We start from the raw sequence: 18343 nt of genomic DNA, 5'->3' as shown, positions 1-18343 counted from the left end.
TCAGTGTAAATTAGCCCAGTGCACAGAAATGAGACCAGTAAGAGGTTCTGTATATCCCACACAAAAATCAAACCAGTAAATCGAAAAATTTACACCATACTTAGTATCACATATTATAGTGTAATAAATACTCTTTTACGTGTCACCCCCCAACCCTTATTAGAGCTACAGTCATGAAATGGGTAGATCCCTCTCACACACACAAGTAGAGTGCATACAGCAGTCTAAGTGGACTGCAGACAAAGGCACTGTTTTTAAATATCAGACCTAAGAAGACACACAAATGGCTTTTTGTTTCCTCCTTGCTTTAGAATAGCTGTCTGTACATTTTACTAAAATACTAATTCTGAATTTTCTTAGCAAGGGATTTAATATCTGCCAGTTCTGATGGTCTTCAAAGAAAGGAGAAAATGGATGTATACCATTCCACTTCCTAAGTCTTCATCTCAGAACTAAACAGTGTCTAAGATTCAACCATAAGATTAATTAATCCTGACAAGAACACTGATAACACCTGAGTAGACAAAACATATTTCATGTCATTCTAGTGGAAAGAATATTACTTCAGTATGACTCAGTGCAAAATTCCTCCAGACTTGATGAGACTAAGGTTGCTGCACTAAATACGCATTTGTGGAGAATTATAAACAAGTAACTTTCTCTTCTTTCAGAAGACTTGACTGTGCCTCATTTTCAATGTGAGCACAGATCAACTGACCTATCTGTGAAGAGGTAAATATCCTGATCTGTTCTAGAGAATTTACATATCACAGAGAGGTAGAACAGCCCAGGTTGGAAGGGTCTTCAAAAGACCATCTGGTCCAATGTGTCTTGGGGAAAGGGAGCCTAGATGACATTACCTAGCACCCTGTCCAATTACATCTTGAATACAGTCAAAGCATCCAAGATCTCACAGCTATGCTAAGTCTATATTCAGTTATTTTGCTCTGTTTCAAAGCTACAGAATAACAGGCAGGGATTACAACCTTACCCAGCAAGATCTAGTGCTCTGATGTTGTTGCTGATGCCTTCTTCTGAACTGGAATTTGAGGACACATCCCAAAGACTATTATTATCTGACAGGATCTGATTGAGATGGTCTCGAGAGAAGTGTGTTCCCTCTACTCGTCGCCTGTAAGCTTTTGCTCTTTCTCGAAGTTCTCTCACCTGCACATCAAGGTTTCATACGTTACATATCTGTTTAACGTTCACTAATAGGCTATATTATAACGTATTTGCATTAGCTAATGGCAACTAAAGGAGAAAGGCAGGTTATTCATAATACAGGGCCACCCATAGCACAAACATTGCATGCTGCAATAAATGCAACAAAAAGCAAGCAAAAATAACAGAAGTGTATATTTAGTAAGCATGTCTGAGCCACAAAGCCAAAGCAAAATAGTCAATTACTCATTCAATGAGCACAACAAGTTATGCAGCAACTATTATTGTTTAGTGCTGGATTCTAGTACTCAGTACTCAGACACAGTGCTCCAAACATAGAAACTGGAACTTCAATGCAACCAACCTCCATATACCACATGGAATTTATGGTGTTCTGAGATGCCTAAGGAGAGGAATACAGAATTATTTTAAAACTTCTTATTCTTCTCTCAACACTGTATTGTTATTATCACCCTAGTAAGTTTATTTCACTCTAAGAAAGAAATTAAATTCTAAAATCCTGTCAACGTAGCTCTATGCTGCCTCCCTGAGATTCAGTAAAAAGCTCTAAAACTAATATATCAGCACTGGTATTTCACCAGTTTTTGCCAACCTTGAGGAAATTAATTTAGATTTCTAAGTCTTAACACTCAAAAATACATTCACCACACACTGATTCACGATTATTTGAAGCCAAGAGATCTGTGTGTATGTGTAATAATGAGTTTGTATGCTTTGAACATTGCAATTGTCTCTAGCTACATTAACCTTATCTCAATGAGGAGCTGATGATTACATGACAACTCGGTGCTATTGTATGTAAGACATAACATCAAAATCATTCCTTCTCGGCTATCAGTAACTGTAAGAATGAGATGTCAGGTTTAGTCTTTAGACATTATACCGCTGACCTTACACTATTGTTTTTATGGTTAAAACTATTTCAGCATTCATTGTCTTATGTCCTTCACCCAAACACAATAAAAGTGCAGGGAAAAAAAGCAGCAACAAAACTTCTATGTAAATTATCAAAAATAACTTTGTTATATTGTTGTGCGAATTCTGGCTCACTAAAAAATGGTTCACAGGAAATAAGTATTTTGTCAAAGAGCAGAAAAGGAATACTGACACTTCCTCTAGCATATTTCCATAGCTTTTCTTATTTATTCTTAATTTGTACTAGACTTTGCGTTGGTCTTCCTGCAAGGAACAGAGTTCAGTGAGCCAAATTCTGCTAAACCCACTAAAAGTAACTGGATACAGCAGATGGAAATCCGCTTAGCCCACACCAGCTAAGATCCCACAATTTGACTCACTAAACTTCAAAAAAATAGCCCATTAAAAATATATACTTGTCATTTTAAGAGGAAAGTTTAAACTTTGAGGCTCAAGTGATCTACTGGATTATTCACATTAAGTAGAAGAATGAAAAATTAATTATGATAGCTGCAACAGAAGGAATATAAATCCAGAGCAACAGGACACGGCAGGGGGAGGAAGAATACTATGTCTCCAGTGAATTGTGAAGAAGTACAAATGGCAACTGCCTCCTTCAGTGACACAGTGGGCGGCATTATCTCAGCAGGACAAAGGGCTCAGAGTCCTACTGCAATTATGAATTGCTCACATTAATTTTTCAAAAGCATAATTCAAAGAGATTTTTTCATTTGACTGCTGAAAAGCAACCCTTAATAATATATTGTAGAGTAGCAGTCTAAGAATAATCACTATGGTCATACCAGGATTCTATTATAGTTTTTGCCTGTTTGGGCTCAGAACTTCAGAAAGTCTGCTTTGGACCCAAACTTACCCATGTGCAGTCCCAACTAAGGGAGAAACTAGACTGAATCAGTCAGAGTTTATCATCTAATCACTTATGCAAAAGATGTACCCATCAGAGGCAGAGATTAGATAGAGCTTTGAAGAACATTTCTCTTCGTGTCAGTGCATCAGTATGGGAAGAGGTATGGAATAACCATGTAGAAACACCAAAAGGACATGGGCAGCCTATACTGTAAATGGCCAAAGTACCTGTGTTGCTTTACAATAAAAGCGATGCACTTGACACTTTTTACAAGTTTTGCATACTTCCATTAATCTGCTCTTAACATATTTGTCAAATGGCTAGATTCCTTCTTATGTCTCAACTGTTAATATTTTATTCAGTCCTACTATTTTAGCCATGCTGGATCCCATGCTGTAGTTCTTAAAACAATAATATTAATGGATGTGGGGTAAAAAAAAAAAAAAAGGGTCTAACCAAAGATAAGGTCTATCAGGATTTTTATTTTTGTGTTAACAGAGGTTCAAAGAATTAACACTGTTTTTCTACCAACCTGTTCTGAAGACCAGAAAATTCCAAGCTTTAATATTGCTCTTCATTTTTGCTACACCCACAAAAAACTCTTGTTGAAGAGTTATAACCCTCAATAAGATATATGGAAATATTAACAAGGTAGTAGTAAATTAAAAGAACTCTATATAGAAAAAAATCCCACACAGTATCCCATTTACACAAGCTAACTGTTACGCTTTATGAACAAAATTAGTTTGATATGCTGTACTGGCTTCGGCTGGGATAGAGTTAGATTTCTTCAGAGTAGCTTGTATGGGGCTATGTTTTAGATTTGTGCTGAAAACTGTGTTGATAGCACACTGATGTTTCAATTGCCAAATAGTGCTCACATAGAGTCAAGGCCTTTGCTGCTTCTCACCCCACCCCACCAGCGAGCAAGCTGCGGGTGCACAAGGAGTTGTGAGGGGACACAGCTGGGACAGCTGACCCCAACTGACCAAAGGGATATCCCAGACCATATGACATCATGCTCAGCATATAAAGCTGAGGGAAGAAGGAGGAAGGGGAAGACATTCAGTGTGATGGTGTTTGTCTTCCCAAGTAACCATTATGCATGACAGAGCCCTGATTTCCTGGAGATGGCTGAACACCTGCCTGCCAATGGGAAGCAGTGAATGAATTCCTTCCTTTGCTTGCATGCGCAGCTTTTGCTTTACCTGTTAAACTGTCCTTATCCCAGCTCACAAGTTTTCTCACTTTTACCCTTCTGGTTCTCTCCCCCATCCCCCCATCCCACTGGGGAGGAGTGAATGAGCAGCTGAGTGGGGCTCAGCTGCCTACAGAGGTTAAACCATGATGTATGTTCACAGGCATGTGATTTCAAGTCTAAGAAAGGGAGGAGAAATTCAGGTAATTCCAATTATAAAAGTCTCTTCTACATAAACTCATACTAGGATCTAATGTAGGTATGCATACATAAAAATCCATATGTAATCTAAGCACATTTGTACAGCCATTACTATAATCTTTAAATTAATTTGGCTCTTCCAGCTATTCAGCACAACTCCTAAAAATCCTAATAATTATTTTTTTTAATTCATCATGCTTAGTCCCAACTGAATCCTTTCTAGTTTCCTCTGCAATTCCCTTGTTCAGCAAGAAAACCTTCAAGAAAGAGTCACACACATCCAAAACACCTATCTACAGTGTGGAAATTTCTTGGTATCTCATATGCTCTAATTGAATGCCACATATATGTACTTCCTACCTCTCTCAAACACAACCCAAGAAGGATCCTGCCTGACAAAGCAGAACACCCATCCTCCACTTGCAGTCTCCTCATTCTTTCCCTTGACTCTACTGCAGTGACTCGCCTCAGCTGGCTGTGCCGCAAACACAACCTACTCCAGGCAATGTGTCCCCTTCCCTTTACTTACCTACCAGTCAGTTGCTCTTGAAGCTAAGCATTGCTCCTGACTGTTTTGAATACTACTGATGCAACATCCAGTCTCCAAATGAAAGCCTTACATGCCAGAAAAATGACATAATATTCTACAGAAACATTCTGTATACTGCTTACAGTTGAGTTGCATGCAATAGTTTAGATTATTCTACAGCCTTAGTGACAGTAGACTAAGTCTAATGCATATATTAATACATATAAAGAATTAAAATACTGCTTGTTTTTAGTCCTCTAACATCCTCATGAGGTTGTTTTCACAGAATGGATTATTTCATGCATGCACACACAAAATCTGGTTATGGATTATCTCAGACTATAATACACTTTAAACTTTGAGACCTAGTTCTCATTCAGTATTTTATTTTCAACATCTATTTCTTTTTGCTTAAAAAAGAAATAAAATTACTTTCTAGATCAAGTCCAGTGAGGAAAACATAAAACTGAATGCTACCACGCTACTCCTGCAATTCCCAGAGAATGCTTCCAAAATCTCAAAGCCCAACACCCTAGAGCCATCTGCTCCAGTTCTGTCTTCCCCATCAGCTTGGTCTCAACTGATGAGGAAACTCACATTTCCAAGTATCCACCGCAAATTTAGCAACACAGAGTGTCTCATGTAGGCTCCCTCTATCAGCTGGGAGAAGCCATAGTCACTTCAGTGAAATCTGACAGTTGCAGAATTAGCTCTAGGAGTTTCTCACCACACCGATAACAGTTTTGATTTACTTGACTAGTTCAGGAAACCATACTTAATAATCCTGCTCAGAAATCCTATGGTCCTGAAGCTGTGCAGCATTTTCGGAGTTCTGTCAAACAAGTTCCTATATAGTATAATACTGATCAGTTACTGAATGAACTACATGAGAATACTTAAGATTGGCTGAAACTTGCAAGAGAAGCTCTGAATTTTATGTTGTGTATGACTGAATTCAGCTGACTGCTTTGAACAGATTCAGCATGGCAAGCTAATAAACTGATCTTGACCATCAAGCTGACCTAAGCTGACACATGTGTTGACCTTTTATTCCTTTGGAATCTCCTATCATCTAATCCTACATTTTGAAAACTTAATGCTTGTTACAGTTGGACTGAACATCAACACTACAGTTATCTGCTCCAGGAGATCGTTCTGGATGATTCTGATTTGTAAGGGAAACAAAGCTCCTCCCTCACTCTTCATGTCACATTAATACATTCTCTAAGTCACACTGTCTTTCTTTTTCTTACTATGTATTATACTGGCTTGTCAAAACTTAATCTTCTTTGTATACCCACCTTTGGGAGCTTGAGTTATTAGCATTACAATCTCAAAACTGTATCTTATAAACACCACAAACCAAAGATTTTTGCATTAAAAAAAAATCAAAATACAAAGCATACTTAGGCTTCAGATTTTTTAAGAATACTCACTTGGTGGGGAACTTTACTTCTGATACGAGACCAAACTCCATCTTTGTAGAAATACTGGGCTGGAGACAAAAATTTTGACCTATATTCAGTGTTCATCTTCCTAAGAAATCAAGAATGAGGAGAGGGGGAAAAAAAGAGTAAAGCACTTTCCAGAATATTCTTTAAGAGTACTTTTAAAGGTGTATCAACAATCATAAGTATACTTGCACTTAAATGCCAGGCTGAGAGGTGAAAAACACATGCTTTGAAACACAGCTCATCCACACCAAGACAACAAGGAAAGCTGTGAAAAAGCTCACTGACAGCTGGTGGCTCTTCAAGTAGTTAGTCCTGTTGTTTTTTCCTCCCAACTTTTTGCCAGCAGCTTTTGCCCTGACAGCCAGATCAGCAGAACATAAAACACACATAAACCTCAATTACTTCAATGCAAAGTGGACCATATGCGTGGGGTGAATTGTTGAGGCTAGAAACATCCCACTACCAGAACAACAGTCAGTATAATTCATCTAAGGATGTCCTACTGGCTTTGATCTTCAAAAGGCCTCAGTACTCAAAAGGATAGATTTGTTTTCCCTTCTGCCACACATATACACAGAAAAATTAACATATTCTAAAGCAGGCAATAAGCAATACTTCAAGTCCTTCAGCACTGAATTGTGGATTTATTAGCTTAAATCTCAAAAGGCTTTTTGTTTTAGTCTTGCTTCCAAACGTTACTAACTTGCTTTTCATATATTCACCATTGGGGAAAAAGCCCTCTTTTTCAGTCCTTTTTCAGAAATATATCATAAAAGCCTGAAGTCAGAGAATAAAATGCACCTTGTAAAAAGAAAAATACCAAGGCAAAAAATTCCTTTATATTAAAAATTGTTTATGTCCCTTTCTTCGAAACTAACAGAATTCCTTCAGTTTTAATCGAAAAATTAATGGATTAGCTCAAAAAACCCACATCACTGCTGTGCCTTGATCCCAATCACTCTGCTGCAAAAGAAGGCTCTGCAATGTAGGTTCAATACAAACTGACAGTCCTATCTGCATATTGAGAACTTGCACATTTTGATAGTTATTTGCCCAGTGACTGTTTTGGAAACTTTTGACTTGTGCTACGACACTGAAGGCATAAGAGGTAGAAATTTGTCCTTAAATGACAAAAGTCATAGCAAATGATCAAGAATTTTACACACTACTCGCTGCAAAATTTACTACAATCTACTACATCAACGAGCTATGAAAACCATAGTTTAAGGTTTTAACTACACTATCAGCACTCACTTTTTCATAAAGCAATTTTATTACATAGTATTTTGGGTGATCATTTTGTAATTATCTCCCAATATCCAAGAGCATTCAGACCTAGGTAAGTCTCCTCTCCCATCTTTAATCTAATAGCGTAACACTGCCAGAAAGTCATGTGAACGAAAGCAATCACTGGGACATACACTAAGCACAAAGACAGCAGAAATGGATTAATTTATGCATTCTAAAACCTACATCCATTCCGGACTTTTATTTCTCCTGGCATCTCAGATGTGTAGAAAATGGAAACATGATCAGTTCCAGCAATGCAGGTATATGGTGGAAGAAAAAGATACTTGAATAGCCCTCAGTAGCATACAATTTCATTTAATTTCCATGCTTGTCAGATTACCCTAAATGGGACAAATTTATTTCCCTTTACCTGTTTGCTCGGTTTTGCTACTCTGGGACAGAAGGTGGTGCAGACTAGAAAAAGCACGCATCAAGTAAAATCATCACAGTTTTAAGGCATGGAGCAACCACAGCAGATCAGTTTTAGAGGCGACTACAACTTCCAAAGCACTCACTAAATGTTTAGTTTAGTAGCAGCACTGCACCAATTTAATTTTATTTATGTTAAATTTAATAGTATTATTATTGCATCAGAAGGTTCAATAGAACAAGTATAGTTACAAAGCTCCCACTTCCACTGACCAGAGAAGGGGATAGAAATTAACACCAGGTTTAGATGTACCCCCAGGAAGCTCAGTACCAGTGCTGCAAGGGGGCATTTGCCCCTGCAACTGCATGACAGCATGATTAAAGGTCCATCATCTGCCATTCTAAATATAGCCTGCTGTACTATTCACTAGGCTATGTTTTCCTATTTTATACATACCCATGGCTTGTATGTAAAGAGAGGGGCTTTGGACTGATATGTTGCTTATTTTTTTGTTTAGGATGTTTCTGTTCTGATTTTCCTTGTTTTGCTGCATCTTCTGCTGGCTTTTGAAACAGTTCTTCCCTCTTACTCTAAGGCAAAGATAATTTTAAAAATACCACATTAGCTAACAATCTGAAAACCCTCATATTCCTTTTGACATCAAGCTTCTGCAAAGTTAATTTTAATGTTAACTGTTCTGTATATTTAATACAAACAAGAATATTACATTCCTTTGTTAATATAAAAATAAACTAGAAAAGTGCCAAAGCGAAGATTCTGAGCGCAACATTCAGTTAGTTAAATGATCCATTTTGTACGATTTACAAAATGAATTCAACGTGAAACACAGAAATAAATTAATACAATATCTGTACATTCTAACCTGAGTTGTGTAAGACTTAACATGTATTTCTGGAATTTGTAATAAATAAAAAAAAACCCTCTTAGCTTTATAGTCAAGCAATACAAACCAATTGATAATAAATCAAAAGGCAAATTTTTAATTTGTTGCCATGCTGGTTTATAAAGGGTCAGATTGACTCATCCAGTTCTCATATTTTTTTTTCCTGCTTATTTTATCCTCTCAGAAATCTCGTGCATGATTTCTGATTCTGCTAGAGATCTTCACAGACGTTGTTCAGATTCAAGAAAAAAAAAAAAAAAAAAAAAAAAAGGAAAAGGAAAGTAAAAATGAAGTCCAGAAAAACTTTTTCAACATACTCATCAGAGAAGAGATACCAGTATAAACAAAAAGTGTTTTTAGGCACCTTCACTAAATTTTCCTTCTCTTCCTTCACTTCATTAGCTCTCTCTGGAAAAAATAAACTGATTTTTCAATATTAAAAACAAAGAAATGCTTCCTGAAAGCCTCATGCCTTTCAAGCTTTCTTCACATCTGCTAAGAGAAGCAAAAGAGGACATAAAATTCCTCACTCCCAGATGAGATTTAACGCACTGGGCAGGTCTGAGTTTTAAATTGTAAAGCCTCCAAGCCAGCAATCATCTTTAAGAACCTCAAAAGTACCAACTGCTTAAACTGAGCCACAAGCACTCCATGTTAAGTATGTGTTTTGCTCAGTAATGGTCCTAGTGAACATGTGTCTGACAATGGCTCTTTCTGTTTTTATCAAGAAACAGAGATGGGTACTGAAGAGACTCATGTGGTCCTTTATCTGAAGGATGGTTAGCTAGACTGCAGGCATTTAGACAACACTACACTTGACTGCTTGCTACAAAAATAATCATTCATATGTCCACCTTGCAAAATAGGTTAGCTGTCATGCAATCTAAATTGTTCTCACCTATTTTTAGACGGTATCGGTCTGAAACAATTCCTTTGCATTAAATGTATCTGGTAAAACGGCCATCACCATATTTCCTAAAAGTCCACTTGTTTGTCCAAGCCAACAGCAAGACAAGGAAATGCAAGGCCTCAGACAGCCAAATTATTGTCATAAAAGACATTTGTTTTGAACTGAGTAACAGAGGCTACATAGGCTACACAATGTCCTGTTACAGTGCTGCGCTAAATACACTTACCTTTCACCTTATCAAGGCAAAGGCAAATGAATTGTAACCCTTCCTCCATATTTCTTCAAATTACAAATGTTGAGTGAAAATCAGTTCCAACTGTGGCATCTTCCATGCATCAAAATACTTTTTTTCTAGTTCACACTATGTCTGATTTACAAGATAAAAAAAGTTCCAGACCTCTCATCCAGCCCTCTTACATACCAAGAGACTACACTGGTACCAATCAGAGCATAAATCAGAGATTTAGATTTCAGAAACTATCCTAATGACTAAAAAAAGTTTCAAATTTAAAAAAGGAAGAACCCACTTGAAAACTCATAAATTAAGGTGACAGGAAAAACACACTTGAAATGTCATTGTAAATTTAAGAAATGCACTACAGAAACTACAGAACCCATTACAGAAACCCCTAAGAGCAAACAGAGCTGTACGGTGCTATTTTCAGTCTTTTAAAGCAAAACCACTGATTGAGTCCAGTGACATTAGCAACAGCTCTAAAAAGTAACTAAAAAATTTCAAAATAAACCCACCCACCCATTACAGAAAAGAACAATCAAAATTACAGAAAGTATACTAATGCCTTTCTTTTAAGTAAACTTGTTCACAAACCAGAAATTCTTTCTCTTCTGAACCACCTCTCTCTTGTGGACCCTTAACAGGAGACCCTTTGAAATTTCCCTCATATGCAGTTCCAGAAGCAATTGCAGGAGATTTAAATGGAGGTATGGATTTACCTGTGTTGCAAATAACCTTGGGGAAAAGAAAACAAACAAACAAAAAAAAAAAGAGTGTGATTTGCTTACCTTAAGGCTAAATTTTCAAAATCAGTTAACCATTTCATGCAAATACATTCACATATGAGCAGAGAGATGGCCATGTGTACAAATACAACATGTGCAGATTAATTAACTTCTAGGACAAACTGAAAAGAAACTTCATCTGATAAAAACACATTTAAAAGTGACCAGGTCAGACACAGTTAAACCTGTGGCCAAACACTATTCTTAATGAAGTTCACTAACAGAGGTTTTGGTTATTTGGGGAGACAATTCACCTTCAGAGTTGTATGTAGGATCATTTTTTTTAAAACTTCCCTATGAGTCCACAGTACATGTCCAGTCCACAAGTAACAGACAACTGTACTGTGCTTTAGAACCAGATGCTTAGGGCTTGATGATAGTTTGAGCTATCCGCTATTTTCCAAACAATACTGTATTATAAACCAAGGTAGAGAATTTGCTGAATACGTGGTCAGGTATCATCTCGTGCGGTGCTGAATTAAAAAAACCTGCCAAATGTCACAAGCATACATTTTCCTCAGCTTTGCTATGAGACTTTAAGCCTGGCTTGTAACCTAACTTGGATAACTTCTGTATTTTCACAGAATCTCTTCAAGGGGAAGATACTGTCATTATTCAGTATTCACTCCATCATATCAATAGCAATCAAAAGAGTATCAGTTTGTTAATATGTATAATTTTTATCATTAAATTCTAATCTTAACTTTAGAACCTGCAAACAATTATACATATTTAGATTTTTCTCTAAATTCTATTTATTTAAGGGTTTATAACGCCCATAAACTTACTCTTACAGCTTCTTACTCTGTAAGCTGTGAAAGAGTTTGTTATTTCAGATTTCACAGTGTTTCTTCTGAAATAGCATTATGTTCACAAGCACCAATAATGAAATTATCAAACTGATTTCTAATAGAATCAAACAGCATTTTCTATGAAATTTTCCATAAGATGACTTTCGGGGACCTGCCTCTTCCTCAAATGGTCCTTTGACTTCTACACTACTGCCATGCATTCCAGTGAGTTTTCCTTGGATAAGGGACTGCTGGGGAACAGGTATTTCACAGTAAGTCCACCTGCTTTGTATTCCAACAGAAAAAGACAGGATAGTGACTGATCCTAGTTATCAACATTTATTGCCTCTGAAAGCTGTTACCAAACAAGTCTGCTACCTGTGGGTAAAAACAGAGCACACCACCTGTAGTAACCCCATTAACATGTATGCTCCTAGTGAAGAAACAGAAAACAAAATAAAAGCAGAAGTGCCTATATATCATAAAATGCCAAAAGGTAGACCGATTCTCCTATGGCCTGATCCAGTAACAATTAATTGAAAACAAAAAGCAGTCTCACCATTACTTTTTGTGGTCTGGTTAGAAATAGCAACATTTCCAATCCTACTAGGTCCAAAAACTCATGAGACATATTAAAATGCCACAAGAATATCTTAAAATCAGAAGACTCCACTTCTAAATGTAAGCAGTTCTCATGAAAGAAAAAACCCTTGAGAGATGCATTTTATGGCTTAGAAATGTAAGTGCAAAGAGATGGAGACAGAATTAAGAAAGTGTGGTAACCCATAAAATACCATGAGAATAAATAGTGAAATCTGAATGATTTCAGTGGCAAGACATGTTACAATACATGTTACAATACACCTGAACATTTCTCTGTTGATTAGCTATATATTAGATAACACAAAAATCATAAAAATGAAGGGTAACATTGAGTAGGACCTTAGAGCTACTAAGGTAAACTACTGCAAACAAGGAAATGATCCCATTAGAAAGGACAGAATAGAACCAGGCATAAGGAGAATAAGTAATTAGACTACAATAAAGAATCACAGGGAAACAAATCTAATTATCCTGCACTCTTGTATATTGAGAGAGAAAAAAAAAATCATGTAAGAACATTCCAGTTTGTTGTTCTCCTGACAAAAGACGAAGAAAGGAAATCTTGGAAGGTAAGCAACTTTGCTGATACATAGAAGAAAGCATTCATTTATGTTTTGGATTCTTTAAAAAGTTACCTGTTCTGCTGCAAGTATTGGTGACCTTTCATGAGGACTCTTCCAAACAAATTGGCTTTGATATTCAGAATTTCTGGGGAAAGTATTTAAATGTGAAGTATTCATGTCTGCTTTCCTCTGAAGGACTCTGTGAAGCTGACAACATAAAAAAGAAAAAAAACACAAACCTGACTCTTCCTTTTTCTACAATGTTTGGCAAGTCAGATATCATTCAATGTATACTTTCAAACCAGTAGTTTGTTTTTTGGTTGTATGAATTAAACGAATGCAAAGTACATTTTCTCATTATAGCCAAGAACCCCAAAATGTGTATGTATGATTGGCTAAATCCTTGTATAACTGAAAACAGTAGTGATGGCACATGAAGGGCAAATTCCTATTAACCTACGTGGAACCAAAATCTGGTCTCAAAATACTGTTCTCTCAACAAAGAAGCTACAACATAGAATATCAAAACACAGAACTAAGGAGAGAGTTAAGACAACAGAGATTGGTGTATGTGCATTCAATTACTTTAAGTATCAGATTAGGAATTTTATACTGGTCAATTAAAATTATATATATATATATATATATATATATATCTATATCTTCTCTTACCCCATTACCCATTTTCTCCAATTCCTTTTTTGAAAACGAAAATGCTTCATTTTGATTTGGTGGAGCTGCAGAGGGTGATCTCTTCGTGTTGTTTTCTGCAAGGGCAAGAGCTATTTCACCTCTAGAATCCACTGAATGTGACCGAAGTTTTGGGGGAAGTCTGGGCCCTTCTGGCACTTCAATTTTTTCCAGATTCACATTATTGTTGTTGTGGTCTGTGTGCAGCTCTGCAGTCCTAAGAGCTTCAGTTTCAAGTGGGTCATTCAAATCACAATCTGCTGTCCATTCAAAGGATTTTGCAATCTGTGGATTACGGTAAGGTACCCTTCTCTTGGAAATGAATTTTGGTTCTCTGGTGATTCCTGTAAAAGATATGTCAGGTTCAACAAAAACATTCTGTTGAAGACACGGGATCATTCTATTACAAGACTAAACTGAAAGTTTATCATACAACTGATCATTAGAAAAAACTATTTTTGTATGTTTGAGCCTATGAATTATGGGCACAGCTGTAAAATAATTCTTCTTTCCTCTCTGCAAATGCCTTTCCTTTCCACTAAAGAGAGACAGGAACATGGTGGGACTATGTTGGGTAAAATCCTACAAAGCAAATATGGCCACAAGATAATCTTTTGCAAGTTGACTGTAGGAGCTGAACAACAACAACAAAATTAACACAGCCTGTGAAAACAATGTTAACACAGATACAGAATAACTAACCTGCAATAATAAGAGTATGCCACAAACACTTCTCATCACACATGGACAATACACCTTGCTGAACAGGTTCTCACCAATTGAGACAGGACAGTGACAGACCCCTATCCATCTAATACAACTGTGATTTAAAACCACCTCATATAGCTGGTGTCATTTTACAGCAAGAACACAAAAGCATTTCCAAAATTGTAAAAAGACTATGTAACAAAACCAGGTATCAAGTTATTTGAAAGAACTGCAGATAAAATTATCCCACCATTTTAAGAAGAGTTAAGAATGACTGAACACATTTAAAGCAGGAAATCATAATTCAACTTAAAAGAGCTCAACTGCAACAGAAAAGTAAGTGAAGGCCCCTAACTGGCTGAAAGAAACACTTTCTAGGAGAAGCTCCTCTCATGAAAAAGCAATGAAGAAAGAGAGAACAACCTATGGTGAAAGGTATACAAAATGTCTGGATGGCTGACTACACATACAGGTGGTAGGAAATAATTCCAGTAAGGAATTAGTAGGAGGAAGGAACCCAGACCACCCGCAGCTGTTAATTTTTTGTGGTGATGTTCCAAACCATTCTTAAAACTGCCAACTATGATTCAACAGGAAGAATCATAAATGAATTATCAATTACAATCTGCAAATCCCATGAGGTGTCAAGAGTGACATTTGAAGATGTAGATGGTTAAATGGCCAGAAAAATGGTGGGAGTGAAAATGCAAAGACATTAGAAAACTACACCAAGTGCTAGGTGTAAAAGGAACAAGCTTTAGAAAACACTTTTCTCTTAGGATATTATTATTAGCAGGAATAATTAATAAATAGATATTATAGGTTTAATTAATAGAGCACAGGTGCTCTAGGAACAATATTAACAGTTCAATGCAGTATGCACAGGTGCTCTAAGAACAATACTGACAGTTTAAGCAACTTAGTAAGGGTAGGTAATGAAAAGCTAGACACAGATTAAGTTAAATAGACTTCTGAGAAAAGACTCAAAACATTCTAAAAGTGAATTATGATGAAGATTGCTCAGAAGATAAGTAACCATGATGACTGAAGACTGAGTCAGTGAACAGTGGTGTCTGAAGAGGAATTAGAACAGAATAAGAACTAGCCAAAACTGTGGAATACAATGGACTCGTGAAATTGATGAATTAAGAGCTGAAAGTTCCTGGAAAACCACCAAAGACTCTTTGAACTGTATGTTATATATAGAAGACACTTTTTGTTAACTGTTGCCACTCACTGAGGTGGTGACCCAACTCCGGTTAATTAAGCAAGCCTGGAGATACCCCCAGTCTGGTGAAATCCTTTAACACTAGGGAAAGTGAGGTTAAAGAAATACATATTTTGCAGTAATGGAAGAAAGCAGTAATAGATATAAAGCACAATCTTTAGCAAGATTGAATTACTTATCAAAATGTCTAGCACCTCAATGAAAAACAAATCCTACTCCCAGTGGTCTGTTCTTAGTTACTAGGCTGCAATTTAGAACACTTATCATATTGTAGGAATTAATATATTGGACTCATTACAGACTGCATAGTGCGGTTGCACTAAATTGCACAATTTTGTTCATCTGTCTTGTGCCACTACAATAATTCCTATTTTTTACTGCTCCTTTTCAAAGCACTGCAGTTGTCATCACTCTCCAGCTTAGTCCTATTCCTCAACTCCCTATGGGACTTTCAATCTAGATGCCATTTCCTTTGTCTTACACTTCCCAACCCCGTATTTTCCTGACATGGTAACGTCTACAACCCCAAACTCCTGGACAACAGTACCACAAGCTTTTCCATTTAACTTTTTTTTTTTCTTTTCCCCTGCTAGCTGTCTCTGTTCAGTCTTCATAACAATTTTACTTTGTATCAAACTTCTCGAGTTAGACACCTCTTACAGACAGAATTTCACCACAGGTAACTCTGTGCTTCCTTCTTCTACACACCCTGTATGGGTTAACACTGCATCTGTGCTTCGTATTTGGGACTCAGCTTAGGCTGCACGTCAGAAATCCAGTATTTTTCAGGCTTTATAGAAATAACACTGACTTTAAAATAACGTTTCAGTGTAGCCAGAAAGAAAATGGCATTCAAAAACATATTCCGAACGATGAGCAGAAATAAGCCTTTAACTGCATGAAGTGCACAAACTGCAAAGGCTGCCGGTTCACTGTGACCACGCACTCAATCACAGCAAACCGCTGCCTTGCTGGAGCTGGGGTTTGCAATCAAAGGGGCAGCTTTCAGGGGCGCTTACCAAACTGATCCGACCGAAGTCCTGCCCACAAGGGTTTCTGCTGTTGGGATGGGCTACAAAACTCTGGGGTTTTCCATTTGAAGTTTCTCTTATATTCACTCAGTCCCTGCAGCAAACAGAGAGGTGTCTGTCAAGTGACCGGTGCACGTCCTGCTTCGCTGCTTCTGTTGGTGACACATCTCCAAGGTAAAAAACACCAACAAGGCTACTGCAGGGTTCGGCTACGCTGCCAGGTTGCTCTGCATCTTCCAAACCCACCCCCATCGAAGAGCAAAGCTACGTGGTTGCTCTCCGAATAGCAGGAAACAGCACGGAACAATTTCATGCACCAAGAAGTATGCAAAAACTTCTTTGTATCTTGAAGACAATAACATTTCAGGAACAAATGCAGGCCGAACGCTCTGCCATTCGCACGACTGAACTCCTTCTGTCTTTATTAGCCGCCACTCCACAGCGCAAGGGTCTCCCCTTCCCTGCCTCGCCGGTACTTCGTATCAGGGAAAGGACGGCAGAGAGGTGCGTGCGCCCAGCAGCGTGTCAGTCAGTAGCGTGGGGTGCTGGGTGCTAAGGCAGCGCAAGGGTAGAGTTCGACGCCTGTTTTTTTTTAAAAAAAAAAAAATCACACGCCCACGCTCGCAGCAATATGTTGGCACAAAAACAGCGTTTAGAGAAAGAAAAAACAAGTCCCCTTACCTTTCTGGGGCCTGTGCAACGGAGTGCTGGCTGCCGACCTGCCTTTGCCACCTCAGCCAACTGCACGGCCTGGTCAGGAGATCCTAATCCACCTTCTTGTTCAGATCTTTCCTTGGGGGCTGCTTTTTTGTCTGCATGCCCACTGCTAATCTCCATCCTGACTTTACTTGACAGCATCAAAACCAGCTGAGAGGGTGGTAAAAGACACGGTAAGAGATACACCAGACAAAATGGCTTAGGCGATCCGTTCACACTCCCTCTGCCAGTGGGTGCTGACCCTCCCTGTCTTCCTTCCCAGTAGGGCCTGTCGCCGGTCGCTGATGCCTCTAGTGCAGTGTAAGCTGCTTGAGCCAGGATAAGCTTCTTGAGCCAGGGCTTTGTCACCTCTCTGTCTGCAGAGCATCCTGCCAGACATGGGAGGAATGATTTCAGTGCCATCCTGCTGACTTAAGTGGAGTTTAGGTCTGGTCAGACCCTTTATAAATGGTGAGCAACAATTTCTTACTGTCGATGTGAGGAAAGAGAGAGATCCAATCTGTGAGGAAAGGCTTGTGAGCAAAGTAAATCTTCTGCAACATAAACAGAAGGGGGGAAAAAAGAAGTGTGCTGCATTGATAGTGTTTCCAAGTTTCACACATCTTTATTAATGAATTTCAAGATCAAGACAATCATTTTGTTATAATTTGCTTGCTGATTACACTTGAAACTGCTAGCTCCACCAAATAGTTTGTTTCATTATTACAGTGGTTTATTTCATAATGTTCAATCAGGTCTAGTTCAGTACATTTTCTAAAGTAATGCACAAACATGTTACAGAATGTGAAAAGCCAGCTGGCAAACTTATTGTTCAAAATACAGATCCAAGGTTTGCCAGGAATCTCTTCTCTTTGATATGTATGGAAACCAGGCCAAACATAATTTCTGTATGTTTTTAGGGTGTTTTCCAATTAACCAAACTCTAATAATGCATTTATAGACGGTTTGGGGCTGCCTGGATTCAGAGATAGTTTTGATTCTTTAATGCAGAAGCGTAACATGACACCACACCCTCTTGAAGTGCAGAGTATTATATTTATTAACAATGTCTTTCCATTTTTTTAAGATAAAGCAAAATAAATTATCCTGAAATAATGGAATTCACATTCCTCTATATGCGCTGATTGATTTAAATTGCATTTTAAATCTTCTCCTTATAGCTAAGAGA

General features: G+C 37.7%; 1 protein-coding gene across 4 annotated transcripts in view; it reads right to left on the bottom strand.

Moving 5' to 3' along the window:
- Nucleotides 1–17448, bottom strand: part of MDM1 (Mdm1 nuclear protein) — a 32022-nt gene extending 14574 nt beyond the window's left edge. For 2 of the 4 annotated variants that reach the window (XR_003400238.1, XM_026866929.1), the window contains exons 1-9: nt 17140–17448; nt 16447–16552; nt 13474–13835; nt 12874–13008; nt 10654–10794; nt 8467–8600; nt 6333–6432; nt 1529–1567; nt 992–1167 (exon numbers count right to left, since the gene is read on the bottom strand). Coding sequence is in view for 3 of the 4 variants with exons in the window: in XM_026866929.1 (XP_026722730.1) it covers nt 992–1167; nt 1529–1567; nt 6333–6432; nt 8467–8600; nt 10654–10794; nt 12874–13008; nt 13474–13835; nt 16447–16552; nt 17140–17316 (1370 nt within the window). In the remaining variant the exon portion in view is untranslated. The remainder of the gene's footprint in view (nt 1–991; nt 1168–1528; nt 1568–6332; nt 6433–8466; nt 8601–10653; nt 10795–12873; nt 13009–13473; nt 13836–16446; nt 16553–17139) is intronic. The other 2 variants (XM_026866944.1, XM_026866952.1) reach the window with 2 other exon arrangements.
- Between the last annotated feature and the right edge of the window lie 895 nt (nt 17449–18343).

This window comes from Athene cunicularia (genome assembly GCF_003259725.1).
Source record: "Athene cunicularia isolate RWA chromosome 1 unlocalized genomic scaffold, athCun1 chr1_part2, whole genome shotgun sequence".
Taxonomy (NCBI): Eukaryota; Metazoa; Chordata; class Aves; order Strigiformes; family Strigidae; genus Athene; species Athene cunicularia.
This window is presented reverse-complemented; position numbering and strand designations above follow the sequence as displayed.